The sequence below is a fragment of the Echeneis naucrates genome, chromosome 15 (genome assembly GCF_900963305.1).
Source record: "Echeneis naucrates chromosome 15, fEcheNa1.1, whole genome shotgun sequence".
NCBI lineage: Eukaryota > Metazoa > Chordata > Actinopteri > Carangiformes > Echeneidae > Echeneis > Echeneis naucrates.
In genome coordinates this window covers 16,670,144-16,692,895 of record NC_042525.1, presented here as the reverse complement: position 1 = coordinate 16,692,895, position 22,752 = coordinate 16,670,144, and the positions used below count along the sequence as shown (strand labels likewise).

General features: G+C 40.0%; 1 protein-coding gene across 4 annotated transcripts in view; it reads left to right on the top strand.

The window, feature by feature from the left end:
* Window positions 1–21,217, top strand: part of cdh11 (cadherin 11, type 2, OB-cadherin (osteoblast)) — a 78,197-nt gene extending 56,980 nt beyond the window's left edge. For 3 of the 4 annotated variants that reach the window (XM_029520513.1, XM_029520514.1, XM_029520515.1), the window contains 11 exons: window positions 625–744; window positions 2,157–2,324; window positions 6,687–6,874; window positions 11,842–11,955; window positions 12,160–12,299; window positions 12,779–12,915; window positions 14,827–14,948; window positions 15,121–15,238; window positions 17,112–17,363; window positions 17,943–18,094; window positions 18,316–21,217. In XM_029520513.1, coding sequence (XP_029376373.1) covers window positions 625–744; window positions 2,157–2,324; window positions 6,687–6,874; window positions 11,842–11,955; window positions 12,160–12,299; window positions 12,779–12,915; window positions 14,827–14,948; window positions 15,121–15,238; window positions 17,112–17,363; window positions 17,943–18,094; window positions 18,316–18,681 — 1,877 coding nt within the window. In that variant the 3' untranslated portion in view covers window positions 18,682–21,217. Of the gene's footprint in view, window positions 1–419; window positions 516–624; window positions 745–2,156; window positions 2,325–6,686; window positions 6,875–11,841; window positions 11,956–12,159; window positions 12,300–12,778; window positions 12,916–14,826; window positions 14,949–15,120; window positions 15,239–17,111; window positions 17,364–17,942; window positions 18,095–18,315 lie in introns of those variants that run through there. The other variant, XM_029520516.1, reaches the window with a different exon arrangement.
* The last annotated feature ends 1,535 nt before the right edge of the window (window positions 21,218–22,752 follow it).

Sequence of the window (22,752 nt, the reverse complement as noted above, 5' to 3'; positions counted from 1 at the left end):
TTGCTTTTTTCGGGTTAGTTTTATTAGTTGTGTCACATGAAGAAATGCATTTTTAGCCATTGTACAGAGTTGATCAAAATGTATTTGTACACTTGTGCAAATTTAATTCATTTGGCCTATTTGTTCAGTTTAACTGTGTCAAGCTCAGTTAAGTGAGATTTACTAGAAGTAGATTGCTGTTGTCGGTTCAAAAACACCACATCTTCAACATGTCAATTTCTGGCAACTAAGATGAACTGCCTTGGTTTTGAGCCTGCAAGCATATATTTTTCAAATTATCAAATGGGTTTTGAATGGACACAAAAGTCTAAGGGATGTGGGAGTGTCAACGCATTGAGGAAATAAAATGTATTTAAAATATGAAAATCAACAAAATTAGAGCGTGGTTGTTTCAACCCAACAATGATGAAATACAGAGAAATGATAATAAGAGCGGCACAGCGGCAGTGCAGCTGCAGTGCGAGAGAAGGGAGAGTATTTCTCACTCCATTTTCCCACCCAGCCAAAGCAGGCAGGTGAATCTCACACTCTCTGACAAGCTGATTTGTCAAACCATTCTTGAACTGAATCACTGAGGTGCAGTTCTCCTGACTTGTCTGTCATGTCTGTTTGTCTGTCCCATAGGTACATCAGTGATGCAGGTGACAGCTACAGATGCTGATGACCCTACCTACGGCAACAGTGCCAGACTGGTGTACAGCATTCTGCAAGGACAACCGTATTTCTCTGTGGAGCCTCAGACAGGTGAGGCTGAAAACCAAACCTGGTTCTATAACCATCGACTACGCAACCAAATAAAGGCTCATAGCCCCTTCGTGTTGTATCATCCCAATACTGCACACAGAAAGGCCTACAAGATTAATGTAATACACAGAACTAAACTGCACAACCTCCAACAAAGTATGCAGTCACAGGAGGCACAACTGAACATCCACACTTTGGTAGGTGTATGCTCAACGAGCCAGATAGCTGCACCTTACAGGATCTTAAAATAAGTGTTGCAAATTGCATTGCCAATTTAAGTTTTAACAACTAATAATCATCACAGCAAAATCTTAAAAACTTCTAATATGAAATTTTTCAGACCACACGCCTTAACTGGCTGGTGCAGACATCCTGCTGAAATTCCTTGTTGCTTAGACCAAGCTGAACGTTTTGGGATAATATTTTTATCCTCCCCCACTCTTAATAGGAAAAGCTGAGTACGCACTGCTCACTTGAAGAGGAAAATAAGGCAATGCTGTAAAAAAAAAAAAAAAAGAGGTCTCCAGAGGACACTTGGCCTGTTCTGTACAGAGACCAGGTCTAATGTTTGGGTTTGTATTAAATGGAGAAATTGGATGACAGGAGAGAGGTTGGGGCAGACACAGAGCTATGTTGGGTCAGACATCAGAGTGAAGAAGAGCAATGAGAGAGCAGGAAGGGCAGAGAGAGAAAGGGCCTGGTTGAGAGAGTTGATAGAAAGAGAGAGGCTAGGGCATGGAGAGGGGGAGAGATTTGGGCCGAGTAAATCTGGCTAATCAAACCAGTGTTGGGTATTTGACTGGCTCAGATCCATTGCTCATATATCTAATTGGTTTGGAGATTACCAGCTTTTCATGCTGTCACAACACACACACACGCACAAACACATAAACAGAGAAAGAGAGACACACACTTGGCATAATATGACAGTAGAAAGCCCGATACTGCAGCTAGACATCTGGGGAAAGACAGAGCAATGAAAAGAGAGTGGGGGGTGAAAAATTAAACAGAAATAAAATATTACTGGACCATGAAATGGAGAAAAATAAGACTTCACACATGTTTAACTTTAGTTCTTACTCATACAAACCATGAATTATGATTTTCTCCCAAAATTAAATATCCTAAAAATAATGACACCTACACTTGGGAGGCAAATCACACTGTACTTTTTTTGCTTATTAGCTGGTTCTGCTTTGCTAAGAGAGGACATTTTCAAAATTACAATTTAACTTCAATGCACATAGAATTACTTCTTACCTGCATGTCATTTTGATAAAGAAAAAATGCAGAGACATTGTGAATATTATAAGATAACACTTACACATAAATACATGTACATAGATAAAGGATGCAGCAATATTAGTGATAATGTGAACATTAATAATTGATGGTGATATCTCTACATTTAGGTATAATTCGTACTGCCTTGCCAAACATGGACCGCGAGGCACGCCAGGAGTATGATGTCGTCATCCAGGCAAAAGACATGGGTGGTCATATGGGTGGATTGTCTGGAACCACTGAGGTTAAGATCACCCTCACTGACGTCAACGACAACCCCCCAAAGTTCCCACAGAGTGAGTACAAGCACCTTCCGTGTTTATCAATCCATTTTAACATCTACTACATGACTGTCGTTGTCCTCTGGTGTGACATTTTTGTTCAGGTGTGAAGGTCACTCCTTCCAGCAAATGGCACATCAGTATCATCCTTAAGAACAATGCTGTCAAGTAAATAAATAGTGTTTTCCTAGAGTGTCCTCATTGGACTGTAAGACTTAAAAAAAGAATATGTTTTTTTCCCTTTTCTCTTTTTGAAGTCGGTGATGCTTCTGTAATATTTCAAAATGGTTTGAAACCTTCACATTGCCATTATGGCTTCAGTAGCTCTGCCTAGAGACCTAATGATCAGCCAAAGTTTCACCCCTTCTGTTTACCTGAGCAGTGATTTGTACCACAGTATTTTCTTCTTAGTCTCCAGTCAGCCTCTATGACAAATACAGATCTCCCTTTCACTCAGTCTGTCACTTTGCCCTTCCCACTTCAGTTTCTTTTTTTTTTTTTTTTTTTGTCTTTTTGTATTTTTGTTCTTTCCCGTCCTTCTCTCCCTCCCCTCATGTAGCTCTGAGCAGAGGGACTCCTGGCAGAGATTCAGGAGAGTAGCTGCAAGAACGGATGGAGAGAAGAAGAGACAAGGGCTTATGATTTAGCCTGTGGGGAAGCGGAATAGGCGAGAAAATAGAGGGACATGAGCAGAAGCCGTAAGGGGGAGAATATAAAAGACAGAAAGCTGCAGAGAGCGAGAGAAAGGCATTGCCTAAACCAGCTCTCCGGCTCCCGTGTATTCCAACAAGCCAACTGTCTGTCAGTGTCACCATCTTGCAATGGAAGACTTATAACTGATTCTGAAGGCTACTGTATGACAACAGACGATATTTTGAAGGAGTTGGATGGAGCACCAACTCTTCTCAGTGACATCCATACTCTTAAAATGCCTTGTGTTCATACACATACTATGAATAGCATAAGGTGAAAGCATATACACAGTCTAATGCAATCTGAAGTAGCAGCTTTTACTTAAATTACTTCATTACTTTATATTACTTTAATTAATACTCAGTTGATCATTTTGATTAAAACTGAACATTATTGTGTTTTTAAATGTCTGACTTTTTCCGGAGAGTATTACATCTTTTATGTGTACTTGGACTCTAAATGTGGGTTCTCTAACAACTGGCCACTCCTCCATATCCAGTTCCTAATAGATATATATCTGTTGAAATTCAGTCCACAAGAACAGAAATCTACTTTTACAATTGAACATGATCAGACATGAGTGGAAACAAAGTACTCTCTATTTGCATCACTTTCAGCTTTAAAGCTGTGATAGAAGAAAATGTGCCAAAGAGCAAAATGTAGTTGGTAGAGGAAAAAAAAAAAGAAAGAAAGAAAAGAGTAGTAGCAATAGAAGCAGCATAAACGCCTACAAGATGTCTCCCAGATGGTGTGAATGAGGACAGTGATTACTTATTTATTAGATGGGTAGAGAGAGAGAGAGAGCCGGGAGAGAGTGAAAGAATTGGAAATGAGATAAGCAAGTCAGGAAATAAAAACATAGGCAAAGCAAGAGGCATAGAGAAGGCTAAACAGATTCAAAGAGAGGAGAAAAAATTAAAAAGATTTTTTAAAAGAAGCAGCCAGAAAAGAGATAGAGTGAGACCGCTTTCCCTGAATGGAACCCCACTGCTTATAGCACCTAACTCACTCTCATGTGTTCCAGCAGCATTTTTTCAGTTTCCATTCAAGCTGTTGTATTTTTTCTTTTCTTTACTCCTCGACTTGATCTCTCTGTTTCTCACAGACTTTCTGTCCCTGTAGCTCTCTCATTTTCACCTCTTTATCAAGCATTTCTCGTTTGCCGCCCTCAAAATCCGTCAGAGCACGGAGAGAAGGAGCTGGAAAAACCAAAGCCAAATGACAAGCAACTGTGTCTGTAACTCTCTAATAAGAGTTGAAATGACATGACAGAGGTTTCATTATATAGAGTTAATATATCAGGTGCAGTCTATCACTGTTTAAGCATGAAAAAGACAGAGCAAGCAGAACACAAAAAGGACTAAAGCTATTCAAGATAAATAAATATTCGTTAGCTTTTATTTGTATAAAATATTTTTTGGACGCTGTAATGAAACATTTCGTTGTCAGATACTTACAAAAACCCGACTGCACCAGCAGCATATGAGCACGTTGGCTTATGCATTTACAGCACGTAGCCTATGAAGCTAAATACTCCCAAAACTGAATTATGTTTAAATCAATGTGTTGTTAAACAGTTTTGTTTCTTTAGTTTCAACAGTATTTCAACAATATCTTATTTGACCATGTTGTGTGATCAAACTAAGAATCAGTTTAGTGCGACCAACCACAAAGCACAAATTGCAGACATATTTTAACTCTATGAATAAACTATTCCCCAGCCAACTTCAAATTATCATTACATTCGTTAGTATGGCTTCTATTAAAACAAATCAAACTCACATATAGTGACGAATTATGCAATGCAAGATATAATTTTAAATCTTGTAATTATATTGAAATGCCTGAGCTAAAAGGCTGTGGTCATTACATTAGCTGAATTTGTTTGTTTCCATCTAAATGTAGATGGCTTACCGAGATTTTCCTTCTAAGAACAGGCTGAAGACTGAATATTCATTTATTCATTCATTCATCTTCAACCGCTTATGCATTTCCGGCTCGTGGGTGTCCCAGCTCACATTGGGTGAGAGCCGGGTACACCCTGGACAGTTCACCAGTCCACCAGGCCAACACACAAAGACACACAGAGGCCAACAACCACTCACATATAGACCTATGGACAACTAATTAACCACTTAACCTAAATGTGACATCTTTGGACGGTGGGAGGAAACCCACGCAGGCACGGGGAGAACACGTGAACTCCAGACAGAAAGGAACCGAGCCCATAACCTTCTTATTGTGGGGCGATAGCTCTAACCACTATGCCGCTGTGCTTGGCTGAATATAAATGTCAGCAAAAGCATCTGAAAGCGAAATCATTTTTTCTTTTCTCCAAAAGGAAGCTACGATGGCTAACTTATAAGTGCATGGCCTTTTCAGTCAAGACTTCACTGAAACTCAAATTTGCTTCAACTCTGGTCTGTGAATGTAAATGTACATTTCCTGTATGCACTGCACTTCGTTTTAGCTTGCAGCCAGGTATTCCAGGCTTCCTGTGTGTTCTGTCTTGCAATGTTTAACCCAGCTGCCAGGAGCCATTTAAGTTAAGCTACTTAGGAAAAGCAAGAATAGAACGACAGGAGAAGAGAGGGAGGTAAAGTGCAAAGGAAGGGCAAGGATGAAATGAGCTTTTAGCCAGAATGGCCTGCAGGACAGAGAGAGACAGAGTGAGAAATCGGAGCAGGAGATGGGCATGAAAGAAATTGGGTGGAGACAGGGAGGAGAGGTGAGGATGAATAGAGGGCTTTAGATAGATGGAGTGGAAAAGGGAGAAGCAATTGAGAGCTGAGAGATGAAGAGGGAGGCAAAGATGTTGGCCAACATTATGGAGAGGAGTTTAAGAAGCACGGACAGGGATGAAGAGGAAAGACAGGCAAGAGGGATTTTGTGACGATCAATGGAGATGTGGTGGAAAAACAGGAGAGGCCCAGGGGGTGAAAGGGGGGATTTGGGCAGGCTGGATCAATCCCTGTGATCCATCTTCCTCTTATATTTGCTTGGAAACAACATGGCCAAATGAGTTTCATGAGTCACAGGACTGCTACACCTGGACAAGCAGGATAAACATGCTAATGGCGTACAACCCATAAAATGATCAGTTATTTCTGCTCAGTGCCTGATTCATCACGGGGGAGAAGGAGGCAAGAATGGAGGCGTTTGGGAAGGAGAGACAAGTTAGAAAGAGAAATGACAGTGAAAATGACAAACTTTGGAAGAGAGGGGGGGGGAAAATGATCAATGGATATTTTATGATAAAATGAATGGAGAATGGAAGATAGATGAAACAAAGTAGGGAGAAAAAAAGGGTCAGTGAAGATGATGGTCAGAAACAGTATATCAGAGATAAGAGAGAGCGAAAGATTAAAGAGGAGTGAGAGTAGACATATGGTCCTGCCGCTCTCATTCTGCAAGCCAGGTGTCTACTCCCTCTGACGCACCCACCTGACGCTATAGGAGATATTAATGTCCTTTGGGCCGTAAGAGACAGATGGAATAGTTCATGTTAATCCCTCTCTGCCCTCCAAAACTGACCCTACTTCAGATAGTAAACACAGTGGCAACCAGCCAGGAATTGTCCACAGACCCTCCAGAGAATGTTGAATACCAAAGCATGCTGGGACCATTGGTTGATACTAACATCAGTCGACCAAAGTGAATTTTCTGCCTTTGTTTTTCACCCAGGTGTGTATTCCATGACCGTATCAGAGGACAAAGTGCCTGGAGAGGAGGTGGGCCGACTTCATGCTAAAGACCCCGACCTCGGAGACAATGGACTGGTGAATTATCGCCTAATAGATGGGGATGGAATAACCATGTTTGAACTGAGCACTGACTCCGAGACCAGAGAGGCTGTTGTTAAACTGAAGAAGGTAAGGAACGAAAGAAAAGCATCCATGCATTTATTGGTAGCGGAAACACTAGCCTACAATCACAGTGTGCATTTCAATGACATTTGTGTCATGACACAAATTTGTGTCATGACAAATGTGTTTGACATTTGACACATTGAGTAATTACAGGGAAACATTGTAATTAATTTTCTCTCATTGGTCTGGCCACATGATAATGTTGCTACTTCTGCTGTTTGGTCAACAGTTAGTGTACAGTGGGATTTTAGAGTTTTGGATGAACAATGGCTGGGATGTTAAAGGTCTGACAGCTTAACAATGAGCTGTAACTCACTATAAAGCCAAAAGTCAATGCTAGTTCAGGTAATAACTTTCAGTAGGTGCATCATTATAAGTCAGTTTTTTATTTCACATTTCACTTCCATCAAATTGATACAAAGGGAGTAGAGACGTTAGTTGTTCTTCAACTTTCTGGTCATAAGGATTCAGTATACAGAACATTAATTTAGCTGTGTCAGTTAAAGTATGTTGGTCAAAAGTTCTGTTGCGACAGCTAGCTCTTAAGGAAACTATGTGTGCGTCATTGCCCACATTTTTAATTTGCCAGCACTGAAATGTAGTTGAGATGGGACTTTTTCTATGACACACACATGCACACGTACACTCACACACATACACACACACACACGCTGTAACTAAAGCTTTCAGTGAACCAGCTCAGCACACACAATTATTTTTTCTCCCTCTCTCTCCAATGCACGCGCAAATGCGCCCTTACTTTCTCAAACACACAGTTTCTCCATCTCAAACCCACACAGTGCTCTTTGACATACACAGAAAGACATATGCACACACAAACACACAGTTGCATGTGTGGCTGCAGGTCAGGATTATGAGCTGAGTCTTCCAGTGAGCTGTGGCAGCCTGCTTTTCCCTCCCGGGGCGTCCAAACCCTGAGTCTCTCTGTTAAAAAGTAATAGCGTTCCCAGCCGACCTGTCAACATGTGAGGGGAAATAAGAATGAAATGTAACCCAGAATCAGTCTCTCGGTGGATTCTCTTCTTTTATTATCTTTTGGACAGATATCCTTGATATGAAAAGACATTTTGTTAAAGTGGTTTGTCAGCCATTCAACCCACATAATCTTACAGGGGGGATCACCCCCCTACCACCAATTTTCCAAACCATGTCCTTATTTCACTTCAAATCTGTAATTATGTGCTTAAAAGTATGATCACATTTTTTTGGCAAGTTGCATTTTTTGACCAGACATCAATGATGTTTCTTAAAAAAGCAGCCAGCCTTGACCTACAGCTCGCTTTTACTGGTGTGATGGTGACATTCCTAATCAGTGAAATAAGTAATTTTTTTATGTGTTTTCTAACAAGTATCTGCATGAGTGATGAGTGATTCCTGGAGCTTATGACTGGGGAATGGCACAGTTGGGGGTTATCCTCCCTATGGCATCACCAGGAATGAGCAGGGAAATGGGTGAATGATACCAGGTGATTTAATCTCTCTTTTCTTGGTGATTGCTATTTGAGGGCACTTCAACAAAGCAGTTGACATACAGATCATGCGTCAGCCAACAGCAGAAGATGGAATTTCTGACTTTAATCAGATCTCAAGAAGGCCTGAAATACAAAATTACTTCCACTTCCCCTTTCCTCTTGTCCTTTTGTAAAAAAAAAAAAAAAAAACACACATGGGAATGATTAAATGTTTAGATTTGTAAGGAAGAGCCTTCAAAGAACTTGTTAGAATCCACTGATTGAATGTACTGATGACCAAAGCAGAATAGGCCAATCACAAAAATGGGAGCAAGTGATTACACTCAAGCGGGACAGTGTTTGGGTGTTTTTGTCTGGACCGCAGGCTAAAAAGCCAGAAACTGGGCTTGAGAAATGTTCAATGCTTGTGTAAACATTTTATGCTAAACTCAATATAGCTAAAATGAGCCAGGACTGTGAGCTCATTGTAAAAATAGTCTGGCATGCAGACACACAGACAGACACACACACACACACACACACACACACACACACACACACACACGCACACACTGTCGTGTGCAGGCAAACTCAGCGAAATGAAGTCACATATACATGCTGACATTCAGTTCCATTTCAGTCTTCATGGACAGTAATGACAGTTTAAAACAATGAGCATGGTAATTTTCTAATAGTCAGAGCCACAAGCTCCACTATGTTTTCTTAACTTGTAATTAAAGACAACCTGGTTACTTCTTAAGTAGCAACAACTTTTTTTTCTGGCAGGTAAGAAAGCAGTTGAGGCTGATTTTGAAATGTGTCTGTATGTGTAATTGTACTGATTGATAGCAGGAGGCATAAAACGACAATCCTTCATCTCTTGGAATAATAGTTTAATAGTCTGATTTTAATTTGAAGAGTAAATGAAGTGAGAAGGCGGTTGGAGCTGATTTTAAGATGTGTGTGTGTGTGTGTGTGTGTGTGTGTGTTCATGAGCAGACAATGAGATACCATATAACCCCACTTTTGCTGCACTCAGTCTGATTACAGCATCTCAATGGTTGTGGGTCTATGCATGAGTGTAGATGTGCCTGTCTGTGTGCACGTGAGTGCATGTATGCGATTATTGCATCGTAATACCTCTCTAGGGAAATCAACACCTTTTGCCCCCTGAAGGCAGTGCCACGCAAAAACCAAATGGATCTACACACATCCAGATTCATGCCTAAACACACTTTCAAATCAGCGTTGAGAGAAGCCTTCACTAATCTCTATTCTCTCTCTCTTCATCTCACAAACACACACACAAGCGCACACACACACACACACACGGGGATGAGCTTTAATCAGCTATTCTCTTTCAACTGCGTCCTGACGAAAGCAGTCCACAGAATATTAAGGAGATGTGAGCGTGTGTGAGTGCATGTGCGTTCGCGTGTATGTGTGAGAGAGAGCAGGTGGAAGGTGTTATTGCGAATATTATTATCTCACATTGATTACACAATGAAAGAGAGAATGAAGACAGAGGGAGGTCTATAGGCAGAATGAATGTTGGGGGGGAGGCAAAGGAGACAGTGAAAGACCTAGAGACAGAGGGAGTGTAATAAAAAGGAGAAATGGAATAACTGGGTCACATCTATCCTATTAGTATTGTACCTGTCATCAACACGTTAAACACCTGCACTGCCACAATGGAGCTGCATTGCTGCCATGCCTGAATTGGAGTGGGACAATCCATTGAGAGAGGAACTGCCACTCTGGCATTGAGCCCTTTGACTGAAAACAGTTCTGAATGTGACAGATTAAAGAGCTACTGCAAGCCAAATTCAGAGGCATTACCTGGAGATAATAGATTCTGGCATACAGCACAAGGAAACAATCATAGAATATTCTGGCCCTCACCTCACCTGGCCTTTACCTTTGCTCTTCAGTAATAATAATAATAATACTCTAATAATCCAAAATCCTGTTAAGCGGCACTCTCATTCTACAATATTTGTTATCGGTTATTTCTGTGACAACCATAATCACTGGTAACTGCTGGTAAATCTTATGTGTCAACCTCATAAGTCTGTAGTAGTTTCATGCTGCTTTTTATAACACTTCACACAGGGCTTATGAGCCATCTTTCTTCCCACTGGGATTTCATTAAGTGATGGTAGCCTGGAGATGAAAAGATTAAGTTAGCTCGTGGGATTTTGCCAGTCCACCGTCCCCATACCAGTTAGGAAAATAGTGACGGGGGAACGTGGTTATTATCTGGGTTAATAATATAGTGATGATACCCAGAAGAGCGTTATTTGCTGTGATTATGGCTATAATGGAGCGTCCAGTGATCACAAGTCGCAGCCAGGTGCTGTTGGCATTTTTCAAGTCTTTCTAATCATAGCAGAGACCATCTCTTGAGTATTGTATCCGTTCTACAATAACTATCAATGTCTTTGTTGATTTAAAAGTTTTCCCTTCATTAGTATACACTCAGTGCATAAAAATAGAAGTCAGAAGAAAGAAGAAGATGCATAAGATGTACAGTGCAGAAGAGAGTACAGTGCTGAGGGCCACTGCTTTGTAATTTCTGTGCTACTTATTTTGTGATGGATAAAAAACATAATATTAATGTCATGATGGGTGTTTTTTTTTTGGGGGGTTATTTTATTTATTTATTCATTTATTTATTTCAATTTTGGCACTAAACAGCGTCTGAAACACTGCAGTTTAATTCAATATCATGGTTTTTATAAGTCAAAGGGCTTTCTTTCAACAAAGTGTAATGGAACAGTTCTGTTAAATATTAGTGAAATTACTCTCATGAATATTTAAATCCATGCCAGGGATTTATAATGAATTAGGAACAATATATTTAGATGTAAAGAAAGAAAGAAAGTCAATGTAGTTGTCAGCACGCTGTTGTACTTATTATTGGAAATTGAAATGTCACCACATTGTAACCCAAAGCACTCTTTAGACTTTTTTATTAAGTGGTGTCCCAAGCTCCCAAACTTAATCTTGGCTCATTAAAAACAAATGTTTATTGTTTTCATGTGATGATTAAAACAGCCAGTGATGCATTTTGGCCTGTAATAGTCACATCATATCACGTGATATCATGCATTACAATTTTCTTTGAAATTGAAGTCAGTATATGGGTCACTCACACACTGGTTTTTGTTGGTTAGTAAAAGCAGTGGTAATAGTTGGAGTGCTGCTGTCAATACAGCTGATAAGATGCCAGTTTTCATTCATGCAGCCACAGCTCCCCCTACCAGACGACAAGGATAGAGCACTGGTCACTCACTGCTTCTCACAAAGTCAACACAACCTCTGCAGTAGGATACATTTCTTTAGCATTACACGGCAAAAACACAGATCATTTTCTGTGTTTGTAGTTAATATTTAATCAGACATGGGTGGCTGTTCAAGTTATTGACTGCTGAAATGAGATTTACTCTTTAAGTGACTTGTATTCACTCCATCTCCATCTCTCTGTCTCTCCACCAGCCAGTGGACTTTGAGACTAAGAGGTCCTACACTTTGAAGGTGGAGGGATCCAACCCTCATGTTGATCCTCAGTTCCTCGCTTGGGGGCCTTATAAGGATGAAGCTACAATAAAGGTACACATTTGTCTGTAACATTATGCGTGTTGAGAAAAGTGTGTGCACAGTGCATGCGATTGTGTACAAGAAAGCATACATGCATTTCTGGTGTCCCAATGCTTAGAGCTTGTGTGCATTAATGTGTATGACTAGACAAATATCACAAAGGCATTTTATCAATTTTGCATGTTTGTGTGTGTGTCTGTGTGTCTGTGTATGTAGATTTCAGTGGAGGATGCAGATGAGCCTCCTGTGTTTGTAGCTCCCAGTTATACTTTTGAGGTAGAAGAAAATGCACCTGAAGGAACCCTGGTGGGACGAGTCCACGCCAAGGACACTGATGTTGCCAACAATCCTGTCAGGTAGCACAAACACACATTCGCTAGGCTTGTAGTGGTGGGAGAATATGAATCTCCACACGAGTGTAAAGTCCCTTGAATGACTGCCAAAAGCAACAATTTAAAACTAAAGTAAACCATCCTTCAGCTACACTGAACACACAATATGACTCAGAGAGGCTTGGCTTTACATTTGCATTTTTACTCAGACACAGTCTACACATACACAAGTTTTGAAAAGAAGACAGATTAAAAAAATAAATGAAAAAGCAATCACTGAATCATTCAACAAAGTTCAACATAAGACTCAGCACTTTGTGTGTATGAGCATAAAACAGATGCAGCACAAAGGGCAGCTAAGTTTGGATAAACCGAGGGGAAGTAACATACCAATTAAATGTTTGTGCTATTTGCTATAATTTATAATAAATATAATTTGCTATTAATTTGCCAATCTTAGATATATTAGCACGACTACAGATATGTGTCTGTTTTCTATACAGGTACATGATCCCTCGGTACACAGATGTCGAGCAGTTCTTCAGCATTAACTCAGAAGACGGTATGATTACTACCACAAGGCCGCTGGACAGAGAAGCACAGCCGTGGCATAACATCTCTGTGTCAGCCACAGAGATAGGTATGTATGGATGCTCAGATAAACTAAATATGATGTGTCTGAGCATGTTTATCTCTCCCGCACATCCTTTGTATTGCAATCATTTTACAAGCCAAAAGAAAGTATTAGGAATTATTGCTGTTCTTACTCCACACTCATACCAATAGTGATTGAATGTGAAGTGACACAATGGCTATGAAGCTGTCGGCACTAATTTACTAATATTTCAGCCATTCCAAGAGAGCAGTTAGTTAAAGAGCAACAGGTTGTCAAGAATTTCATCTTGGCTGTTGTGTAATTTGTAAAACAATCTCCAGCATATACTAACATATAACGGTGAGACAAAGTCAAAGATGAACAGTTGGAAAAATCCCAGAGAGTCACTAGGCCGTGCATTCGTTGGAATCCAACGAATCAAGAGCCCAACCTGTCATTCTGTGGTGCTGGATACACTCCATGACATCTTATGGATAGACTAAGTAGATTCGAGCTGCTGCCTTGAATTCTTTTTTACCCAGTTCGGTTTAAACTAAGTATATATTCAGCATCAGCCAGGAATAACTGGCTTTATGCAGATGGTTATTTCGTAAATGCTTGGTGGTATTATTTTTGTTGAGTGGATCCAATTGTTACCCCAGTAAGTGCTCAGTGTCTTGTGTCTAAGATTTACTCATCCACGCATCTTGCAATTTTCATGTGACCCTTTCCAAAAATGGACACAAACATAGATCTGCTGTCTTCAGTTGGCAGTTGATAGATATCCAAGCTTATTCTCTGGATGCTCAAAAGAAGTACCCAGGGAGATGCAGATAAAAATTATTTAACAAAGGGAAAGAAAATCTGAAGGTACAAACTGTTAATAAGCGAGTTACTGAGATTCTTACAGCACAAAAGTTTGGTTAATATGAAACAGTCAACCTTTGATTCAGTGGAAGAGTTGTGGAAAAATGAGGGATGAGGCAGCACTGAAACTTTTAACTGTCCATCTCCACCTCAAACACTCATGCTAACGACACAGAGAGAGAGTGGGGATAACACAGGGGAATGCCAGTTGACCAACAGGGCCTCCAGAGTTTTCTCTCCCTAGCTTCAGCCCCACAAACCCGCCAGCCAGTGAGCCTCAGCGGCCCCACCTTGGTATTCTGTGGTAAGGCCTCAAACTAGCAAAGCGCCGTGTGGTTTCCCTGTGGCGTGCTTGACGCCAGACAGCCAGATGGAAACGGGCTCGCCGCCCACAAAGCTATGACCATTGCAGGCTAAGGTAACCGCTAACAGGCCCTGGGAATCTAAATAAATGCCTTGTAATGACAGGGTAGTCGAAAAATCATATGGACTAAAATTACAAATATGCAAGGCAGTAGAGTGTAGATTTTAGTTTTTTGTTTTTTGTAGGTTTTCTTTTTTTTTTTTTTAAGCTCAATGGATGGATAGAAAAATTCTTTCTTCGTTAATACTCTGGATAAATCGGAAGTTGACTTTATGATCAGATTGTCAACTTTTGCTCTCCAGACATTATGGCTGATTCACACAATTCTTTTTTTTAACCTCCAGCAGACAAAACTTGACATTTGTCACTTTGTCATACTAAAGCGGTTTGCATAAAAGTAAGCTAACGGAGTGGCAGACTGTCTGACTGGATACTCTGATGTCTCACAAACCCACGTCTGTAACTTTTCAAATCAAAATAACAAATGAGTGGCTGAGTGGCTTGCTGACTGACAGGCAATTTTGCTGGAATATATTCAGTTAGACAAACTGAATGTTACAAGTAACGTGAATTAGAATCAAGACACAAAAAAAAAAAAACAACATAAAAAAAACAGTACATAAAAAACCCTTGACATTTTGTCTGACTTTCATGCAAAAGCGTTAATGCAGCAGGAGACTGATGATTTTGCCTTCCTCTCTCTCTGTATGTGTGTGCGTCTAAAGGAGGCCACCACCAGGACACCAAAGTGCGTGTTAACATCAAAGTGAAAGATGTGAATGACAACCCCCCAGAGTTTGCTACCAACAACGAAGTCCTCATGTGTGAAACTGTGGCACCAGGGAAGGTGTGTTTTCGTGCATTTGTGTGCATGTCTGAGTACAAATCTGTGCATGTATCTTGTATGATTATCGTGAAATTAATAATATTTCCAACGGCCAGTATTTTATCTTATCACATTTCTAATGTGTTTTTGCATTCCCTTTGTTTGTGTGTGTGTGTGTATGTGTGTGCTTTAGGTTATTGAAACAGTGAGCGCAGTCGACAAAGATGAGATGGCTCACAGACAGCATTTCACATTCAGCCTCGCTCCAGAAGTTGCCCACAACCACAACTTCTCCCTTAAAGACAACCGAGGTAAAGGACTTTAAAAATCATTCTTCATTTCACTTATTTTTCTTCTTTTTTCTTCTTTCTTATTTTCTGTTTCTTGTCTTTCCCAGTAGCAGATCTCTGTCTTCCTTTATCTTTGGTCTTTTTCCATATCCCTCCTCCCTTCCACTCAGATTAGATCAAAGCATAACCAGATGGAGGCTTACAGTACCTTGTAGAACGCAGCAGGTGCTCTGAAACTCTCTCTCTCCCTATCACAGACACACATACAAATGCACACATGTCCTGTGGGCTGTATTAATTGCAGAGAGGTCCCTGTCCGTCTGTACATACATCTTGGGGAGGCAACTGATTGAATTAAGTTTTGTGAGAACTGGGAGAGAAACTAAAAGGGAAGAGATAACAGAGAGCAAGAGGGGAAGAGACAGAAGGAGTATATGTGCAGAAGAGAAGAAAAACTCCTCAGAAAAACAAGACAAAGGTGAAAATATGTTGTAGTTCACATGATCAGTATTGACGAATGTACAAGATTTGGGGGTTTCAGTAGCAACTCTCCTTACAGACGGAGACAGACAGACAGAGAAAGAAAGATGGACCTAGAGAGACAGACAGGCAGAGTAAGACATATACGGAAATGAGAGACAGAGAAAGACAATGAAACGACTCAGACAGACACAGGGACAGACAAAGACAGAAACGCAGCGTGAAAAAGACAGATGGGGAGTCTCTTTCTATTAGTCCAAATACCCTCAGATGCAGCAGATCTTCATTAATGCAACACACACAGGCAAAATCACACTGCTCACTCACACACACACGTACATATGCACTCACTCACGGCTGTCAGAGCGTGTTAGCATGAGGCTGATAGCAATAGATGATGTTGTAACATCAGTACCAGAGAGGGCAGAGGTGTACCATCACCTTCTTTTTGAGTTTTATTGAACCCCTTTAACCATCTTGTTGTTTGTTTATTTGTTGAGAGTGAGGTCAGGAGAAAGCTCTGTGCTAGATTAATGAAATGCAATTATTAAAATAATATTCTCTATCTAAAAGAGCAAAACTCATTCCACTGTTGAGTGTGTGTGCACATGTGCAGTTGTGCTGGATCCCTCCATCATTAACACCTGCGTCACACAAATAAGAAATTACACTGACAAGGGTTTAAAGATTAAAAAAAAAGAAGGCAGAATTGAGGAAAGTAAAGTTAATGCAATGACAAAAAACAAAGGAGAGAGAATGAAAAATCTTTCAGCAAGCACATATTTATAGAAGTAGATGAAATGACTAAACTAAAATAACTAAAATTGCCAACAAATTAACTGGGTGAGTTAGAATATATCAGAAACCTTATTTTGCAAAGAGAAATGTTTTTAAATGTATTGTAAATGTAATCTTAAACACAATTAGCTTGGTGGTGGAGCTTGTGAAATGTCTCTGAAGACATTCAGCACACACATTGTTTGCAATATAGTTCATGTGACTTTCCAAAATTGGATTCAGTGGTTCGGAAAGGAAGGAGGAGACAGGAGCATTTTTGTGGGGTACTGTAGTGGCAGAGTCAGTTCTTAGTCCGGTCATAGGAACACTAACAATGGTTAAACTTTCTCCTGACCTGATGAATGTCCCCGCTATTCATTTTATTTTATTGAATTTTATCTCCACAAAGTCACACCTCATTTGTTCTGTCAGCGTTTGTTTTGTGTTTCTGTGTGTGTGGGTGGTGAATGCTGCACATGTTCGGACAATGATAACCAAGGAAGAAAGTGCACGGTGTGTGTTTTTGCACATGAATGTCGGAGTGAGTTTCTTAAACTCAGCATTGATCTAAAACATGCTTCCTTTTATATATCCATTTTCTTTTTCTATTTGAACTCTTGTCTATGTGTCCCCACAGACAGCACAGCCAGTATCTATGTGCTCCGGAAAGGATTCAGCCGTCTCACCCAAGATGTTTACTACCTTCCCATTGAGATAAATGACAACGGTTTCCCTGCTATGAGTAGCACCAACACCCTGACCATCAGAGTGTGCTCCTGTGACAGCAAGGACACCATCCTCTCCTGTAACGTGGAGCCCTACGTCCTGCCTGCTGGTCTCAGCACGGGGGCACTGATAGCTATCCTGGCATGTATTGTTATCCTGCTGGGTAAGGAGCTAAAATTTGGATTAAAGTCTCATATTTGTCAGGTTGGGAACATGATAATGGATTACTGATTTAAATAAGATTTCCTTGTGACAACATGAAATTTCGATTGGTGGTTCCTTACATATTATTAGACTATCAAGCAGGATGTTTGCACAATGAGTCGTTCGGCCAGTCTGCTCTGGTCCCAGCAGGACTAAATACAGCTCATATTTACTTTACACTGAGGTGACACAAAGGGGACTGGGTTATCGTGTCCTCTATGTCTTCAAATGAACTGTGCTTTTTCACGTCGTGAAATGTACTTGTTTTCTGTACCTTCAGAGTACAAGATTATAGAGTGTTTTGTTTTTTGTTTTTTTTTTCGAACACTTTGTTGATAACCACCTGTGACTAAAATAGCATGCATACACAATACAGTGATTATATTAATTAAACTGTCTGCGGTCTAATTGGACTAACTCCCACAGTGCATACTAATTATCTAAAGCTCACTTTTCTACTTTTTTCACAGAGACTATGTGAAGATTGTTAATTACTAAATACAGAGCAATTTCTGAATAGTATGTTTCTCTTTGGCAGCAATAGTGGTGCTGTTTGTTGCACTGAGGCGTCAGAAAAAGGAGCCATTGATTGTCTTTGAGGAGGAAGACATCAGAGAGAATATTATCACTTATGACGACGAAGGAGGCGGCGAGGAGGACACTGAGGCTTTTGACATCGCTACACTGCAGGTATGTAGAGGGACAGGGTTACAGTGAACACCACAAAGTTTTTTTTTTTTTATGCTTAAATTCTTCTGTTGAAGATATAAGGAGTCACTGTACATACAGGTAAAATACCATTTGTACCTGCCTAATGAAATTAGGCCATTCTCATTCCCCACAACGTTTAGCTTTCACAGCCTCATCTGACTTGAATTCTAAAGCAAAGTGCTCTCTGTGAAAATTTTTAGAACCCAGATGGAGCCAATGGTTTCCTGCCACGGAAGGACATCAAACCAGAGCTCCAGTATCCCATCAGGCCCGGTATTGGTCGTCCAGCAGCCAACAGTGTCGATGTCGATGACTTCATCAAGACTCGCATCGCAGAAGCTGACAGCGACCCGACTGCACCTCCGTACGACTCTATTCAGATCTACGGCTATGAAGGCAGAGGATCATTGGCTGGTTCATTGAGCTCCCTCGAGTCTGTCACAACTGAGTCTGACTTGGATTATGACTATCTGCAGAGTTGGGGGCCGAGGTTTAAGAAGCTGGCAGATTTGTATGGGACCAAAGACTGCTCCATTAATGATGCTGATGATGGTGAAGACTCTTAACAGTGGTCTTATTGAGTGGACGCCCCTGATTTCTGATTTATTGATTCCTTGAGATTTTGTTAACTGAGGGTTTAACACTCTCCAGTTCCCAATTGTTACCAACTACCAACTGATCAAATCATGCCAATTTGTCAACGAACTTTAACAGCTCTTCCTTCCCTGGCACCTCCCTGGTCCTCCAAGACGATTTGTTAATGAACACATAAAGAACTCTTGGACTCAAATCGCTCCCAGGCTTTCCTAAACTATCATTTCCCTCCTATATCTCTTCCCCTCTCTCTATTTCTACAGACTTGAGCATTGTAGGGCTGGGAGATTTGTTAAGTCAACCATTTGTCTGTTTGGAAGTAAATTGCTGGAAAAAAAATATGTTGCTGTATGATCAAAAGGACTTGCTTATAGCAAACTGTTTAGTTTATTAGCGGCTCAATATACTTTTGTGGACTGGATTCACCTACTTCCTCAAGGGTTCCTGACAGAGATTTTATTCCTTTAATAGGTTCCTGAACGGTCTTAACAGGTCATATCGTAGCTCTCTTTGTGATATATGTAAAAGACCCACTAGAAAGAGAGTAAGAGAGAAACAGTTACTTGTAATGGATCCAGCAGCTGCCTGATTTCATGGAAAAGAAATGACAGGTCAAAATTTGTCAGTAGGGTCAAACAGTTGAAACAAACACTTTTTTTTCACATTTGTTGTTGTGTGTGTGCAGAATTCAGCAGGTACTGTGGTTTGGATGGCGTGAGAGACTCTGGGTTGTTGATACTTTGAAGACGCTCAAAGCATCTTTACAGTATGGTGGCCTTATAATAAATAAACAACAACTCCAGGGGTAAACACAACAAGAGTAACAATGGAGACCAGTCGCTTCAGTAGCTACACACAGAGAAATGACAACACACAAGGATTGAGTATCTGTGGAGATGCTACAAAATACCATTTTTGTACTCCCAAAAAGAGACAAACTAAACATGGATTAAATTTTAAAACTGTGGATGACTCGTTGTTTTCATTCTTCACTGCAAAGAAGACATGAAGCCCCACCCCTGACCACGCCCTGTGTTCCCATTCCTCCCATCAATAATCACTTCCCATATCAAGTCCACCATGCCAATGAATGATCACTTCCTCATTTGGAGTCCACCAATGATGATCAATCACGAGTAAAAACCTGTGAGCTCTAAAAATCGCCTTAAACTCTACGGACACTCTTGCAAACGCAGTGCATTCTCTTTTTTTTTTTTCTCTCTTTTTGTTTCTTTTTGTAACTTGAAAACTATATTCAGAAAGCAAACTATTCTCCATGTTAGGTATGTACAGAGCAATGTGCGTGATAAATCACTTTGAGGATCCAAACTGGCGCCTCAAACACTCTTAAAATAGAATGTACTGTTTCTGCTAGCACGGTAAATGTAGTCCGAGAAAATGTACGTCGTGTTTTTTTCCAACACCAGCTATGTTAGTAGCAACACTTGTTGTATCAACATGTGATGCTGCTTAAAGGATCAGTGTGTAGGATTTATATCTGCTGGACTATTATATTCACACTTGTGTTTTCAGGAGTGTACGATCACCTGTTCATATCAACACAGGATGGGGGTCCTCCTCCACAAAGCCTTCCATATTGCACCACCAAGTTTTCCATTAGCCAAGAATTAACAAAGTAACCACCACCCTCAGAGGGGGTGATTGGGATTTTTTTAAATCACCCAAATGCCACTGTAGTTTCTCCTACACACTTATCAAGGGTGTGCGGAGGGGATGAGTTAGCTGTTATATACAATCTCAGTGCCAGATGCCACTAAATCCTACATGTTGGTTCTTTAAACATAAAATGTGGACATTGGAAAATACCACAAGGTGTGTTTTCTTAGCCACATATACAAAGAGGCTGAAACTAGAACATCCTTTTTTTAAGTGTGTAGTTTCTCGTTCAATTTTTTTAATGTTATTATATTATTATGATTATTATTGTTGTTTTTTTATTATTATTCTCATTATTATGACAATAATTGTTCTTTCTTTGGCTGCAGCTACACAGGAGCAAGTTATGGTTAACTTTTTGCAGTTCTTATCGTTGTCTAAACATGGAGAGGCTACATTGTACTCAATTTTCTGTTTTGTACAGCTATAAGAAAGTTCCTGCCAAAAGTTAAATATCCGCTTTGATTTATGCCTGTGTGAATACAACCCCTCTCTCTTTCTTTGTTTTGTTTGTTTGTTTGTTTGGTTGTTTTTTTGCTTTTGTTTTGTTTTGTTTTTCCATTATTTGGCGTTTTGTCGTTCTTTCTCCCTGTTCAAGAGGAAAACTAGCAATCTGTGTTTGTTGCAGTGAGAGAACGCCTCGTTTTTATTCTCTGTCAAGTTTTATGGTACCAATTTGTACAATTTTAAAAGTTCTTATTTTAGTATACATGCAGAATATTCCAGTATTACAACAAAAACATGTTAAGAAGATAAGATTAAAAAAAAAAAGTTACAGCATCACACTTATATTTTCTGAACATTGTACTGTTGCTTTACTATGTGCTTCAATCTCCGAAGCGAAAAAAAAAACTTTGAAATAAATGCTCTTTTTATAAAAATGACATTGAATTGTGTGTGCGAGTAAGCTTTGTTTTATCTTTGACAATTATTTTGCTCATATTTTTTACTGAAAGGAAATGTTGTGGCAGTGAGGTGGTTTATTTAGACCAATGTATGACAGATCCAACAGCACTAAGTACAAGAAAAAAAGCTAAATAAGTACATGTAAATGTAAGGCTGCTCGTGGAATAAAATGTATGACAGAACAGCAGTCTGGCATCTGTGGAATTAGGTTCAATCATTACCTTTTAAATCTGACTTTACCTTTGTCATCTTATGCATGGGACAGTTGGGTAATAAAGGAAATTGAAATTGAAATAAGCTCTCATCCAGACCAACCTCTCCAACACAGGCCCTATAATACCATCTGAAGGAGGCCCGTCTGGCAACACCCTATTTCATACCTCTAACTACTGTACCCTTTAATTTGCATCTGATAACCATTCAAACTCGGTTGTCTTGCTAAAAACTTCCATTCCCTCAAACAACATGTTTCCATCAACACAGCACCTTGAGTTGTTTTGAAGTTTCAGACTGTTCTGGTCAAAGCACAGATTTCAGCTCTTTGCTCTCACCTTCATGACATCATCATCACTGGAGCCATATGACAGAATACTTTTTAATTAATTGATTTATTGTTAGTTGCTTCTATTAGTAGACAGAAGAACACACACTATCTAAAATGCAGCATGTATTAGAAACTTATTTTGGCTTGTCTGGTTCCAAAGAACATGATGACAAATTCTTAAGGCACTGTGTTTTTCAGTGATCGTATTGAAGTCCAGCACAGTACCAATTTATTGCCATGAAAAAAAGCCTCATACATGCACACAATGCATACAAACACGCACACACACACACACACACACATTTCACTCACTCCTTGGAAAGCAATGCTGAGAAAGGTCAGACTCCACTTTAAAGAAACAAGAAAAAAAGGAGCTAAAGAAAGCACAACAGCAAGAAGGCAAGCAGGAGGAAGAGAAAGGAAAGAAGAAATAGCGCAGGCTGTGACAGCACTGGTGCAGCAAAGCTATACCCTCAACCATGTTGCAAATATGTAAGTGAGATTTAAATATTTGGTAGCAGTTAGTAGCAATATGAGGACTTGACATTGTTCTTTCTAATGATCTCTAACAATCTTTCATTCGATAAAAATGTACAAATAAAGATTTCACGAGGCTAAGCTTTTTTGTTTTCACAAAAAACGGTACACCTGTGATTTATCTACAGTCAAATCTTCTAAACAACAGCTAAATAACAACAGCAAGAATTTCAGATTTACTCTAGGGCGATTGTTCATTCATTCATTCATTCATTCATTCATCTTTAACTGCTTATCTGTTTGGGATTGTCTCCAGCTCGTCTCCTGCAATCCGGAAAAGGAAAAGCGGTAGAAGACGAATGAATGAATGACCGCGAGAGGAGCCGTGAATCATCATCAAAGTTGACTCTTCTTGCAAGAGGATTGAATCAGTCTGCAG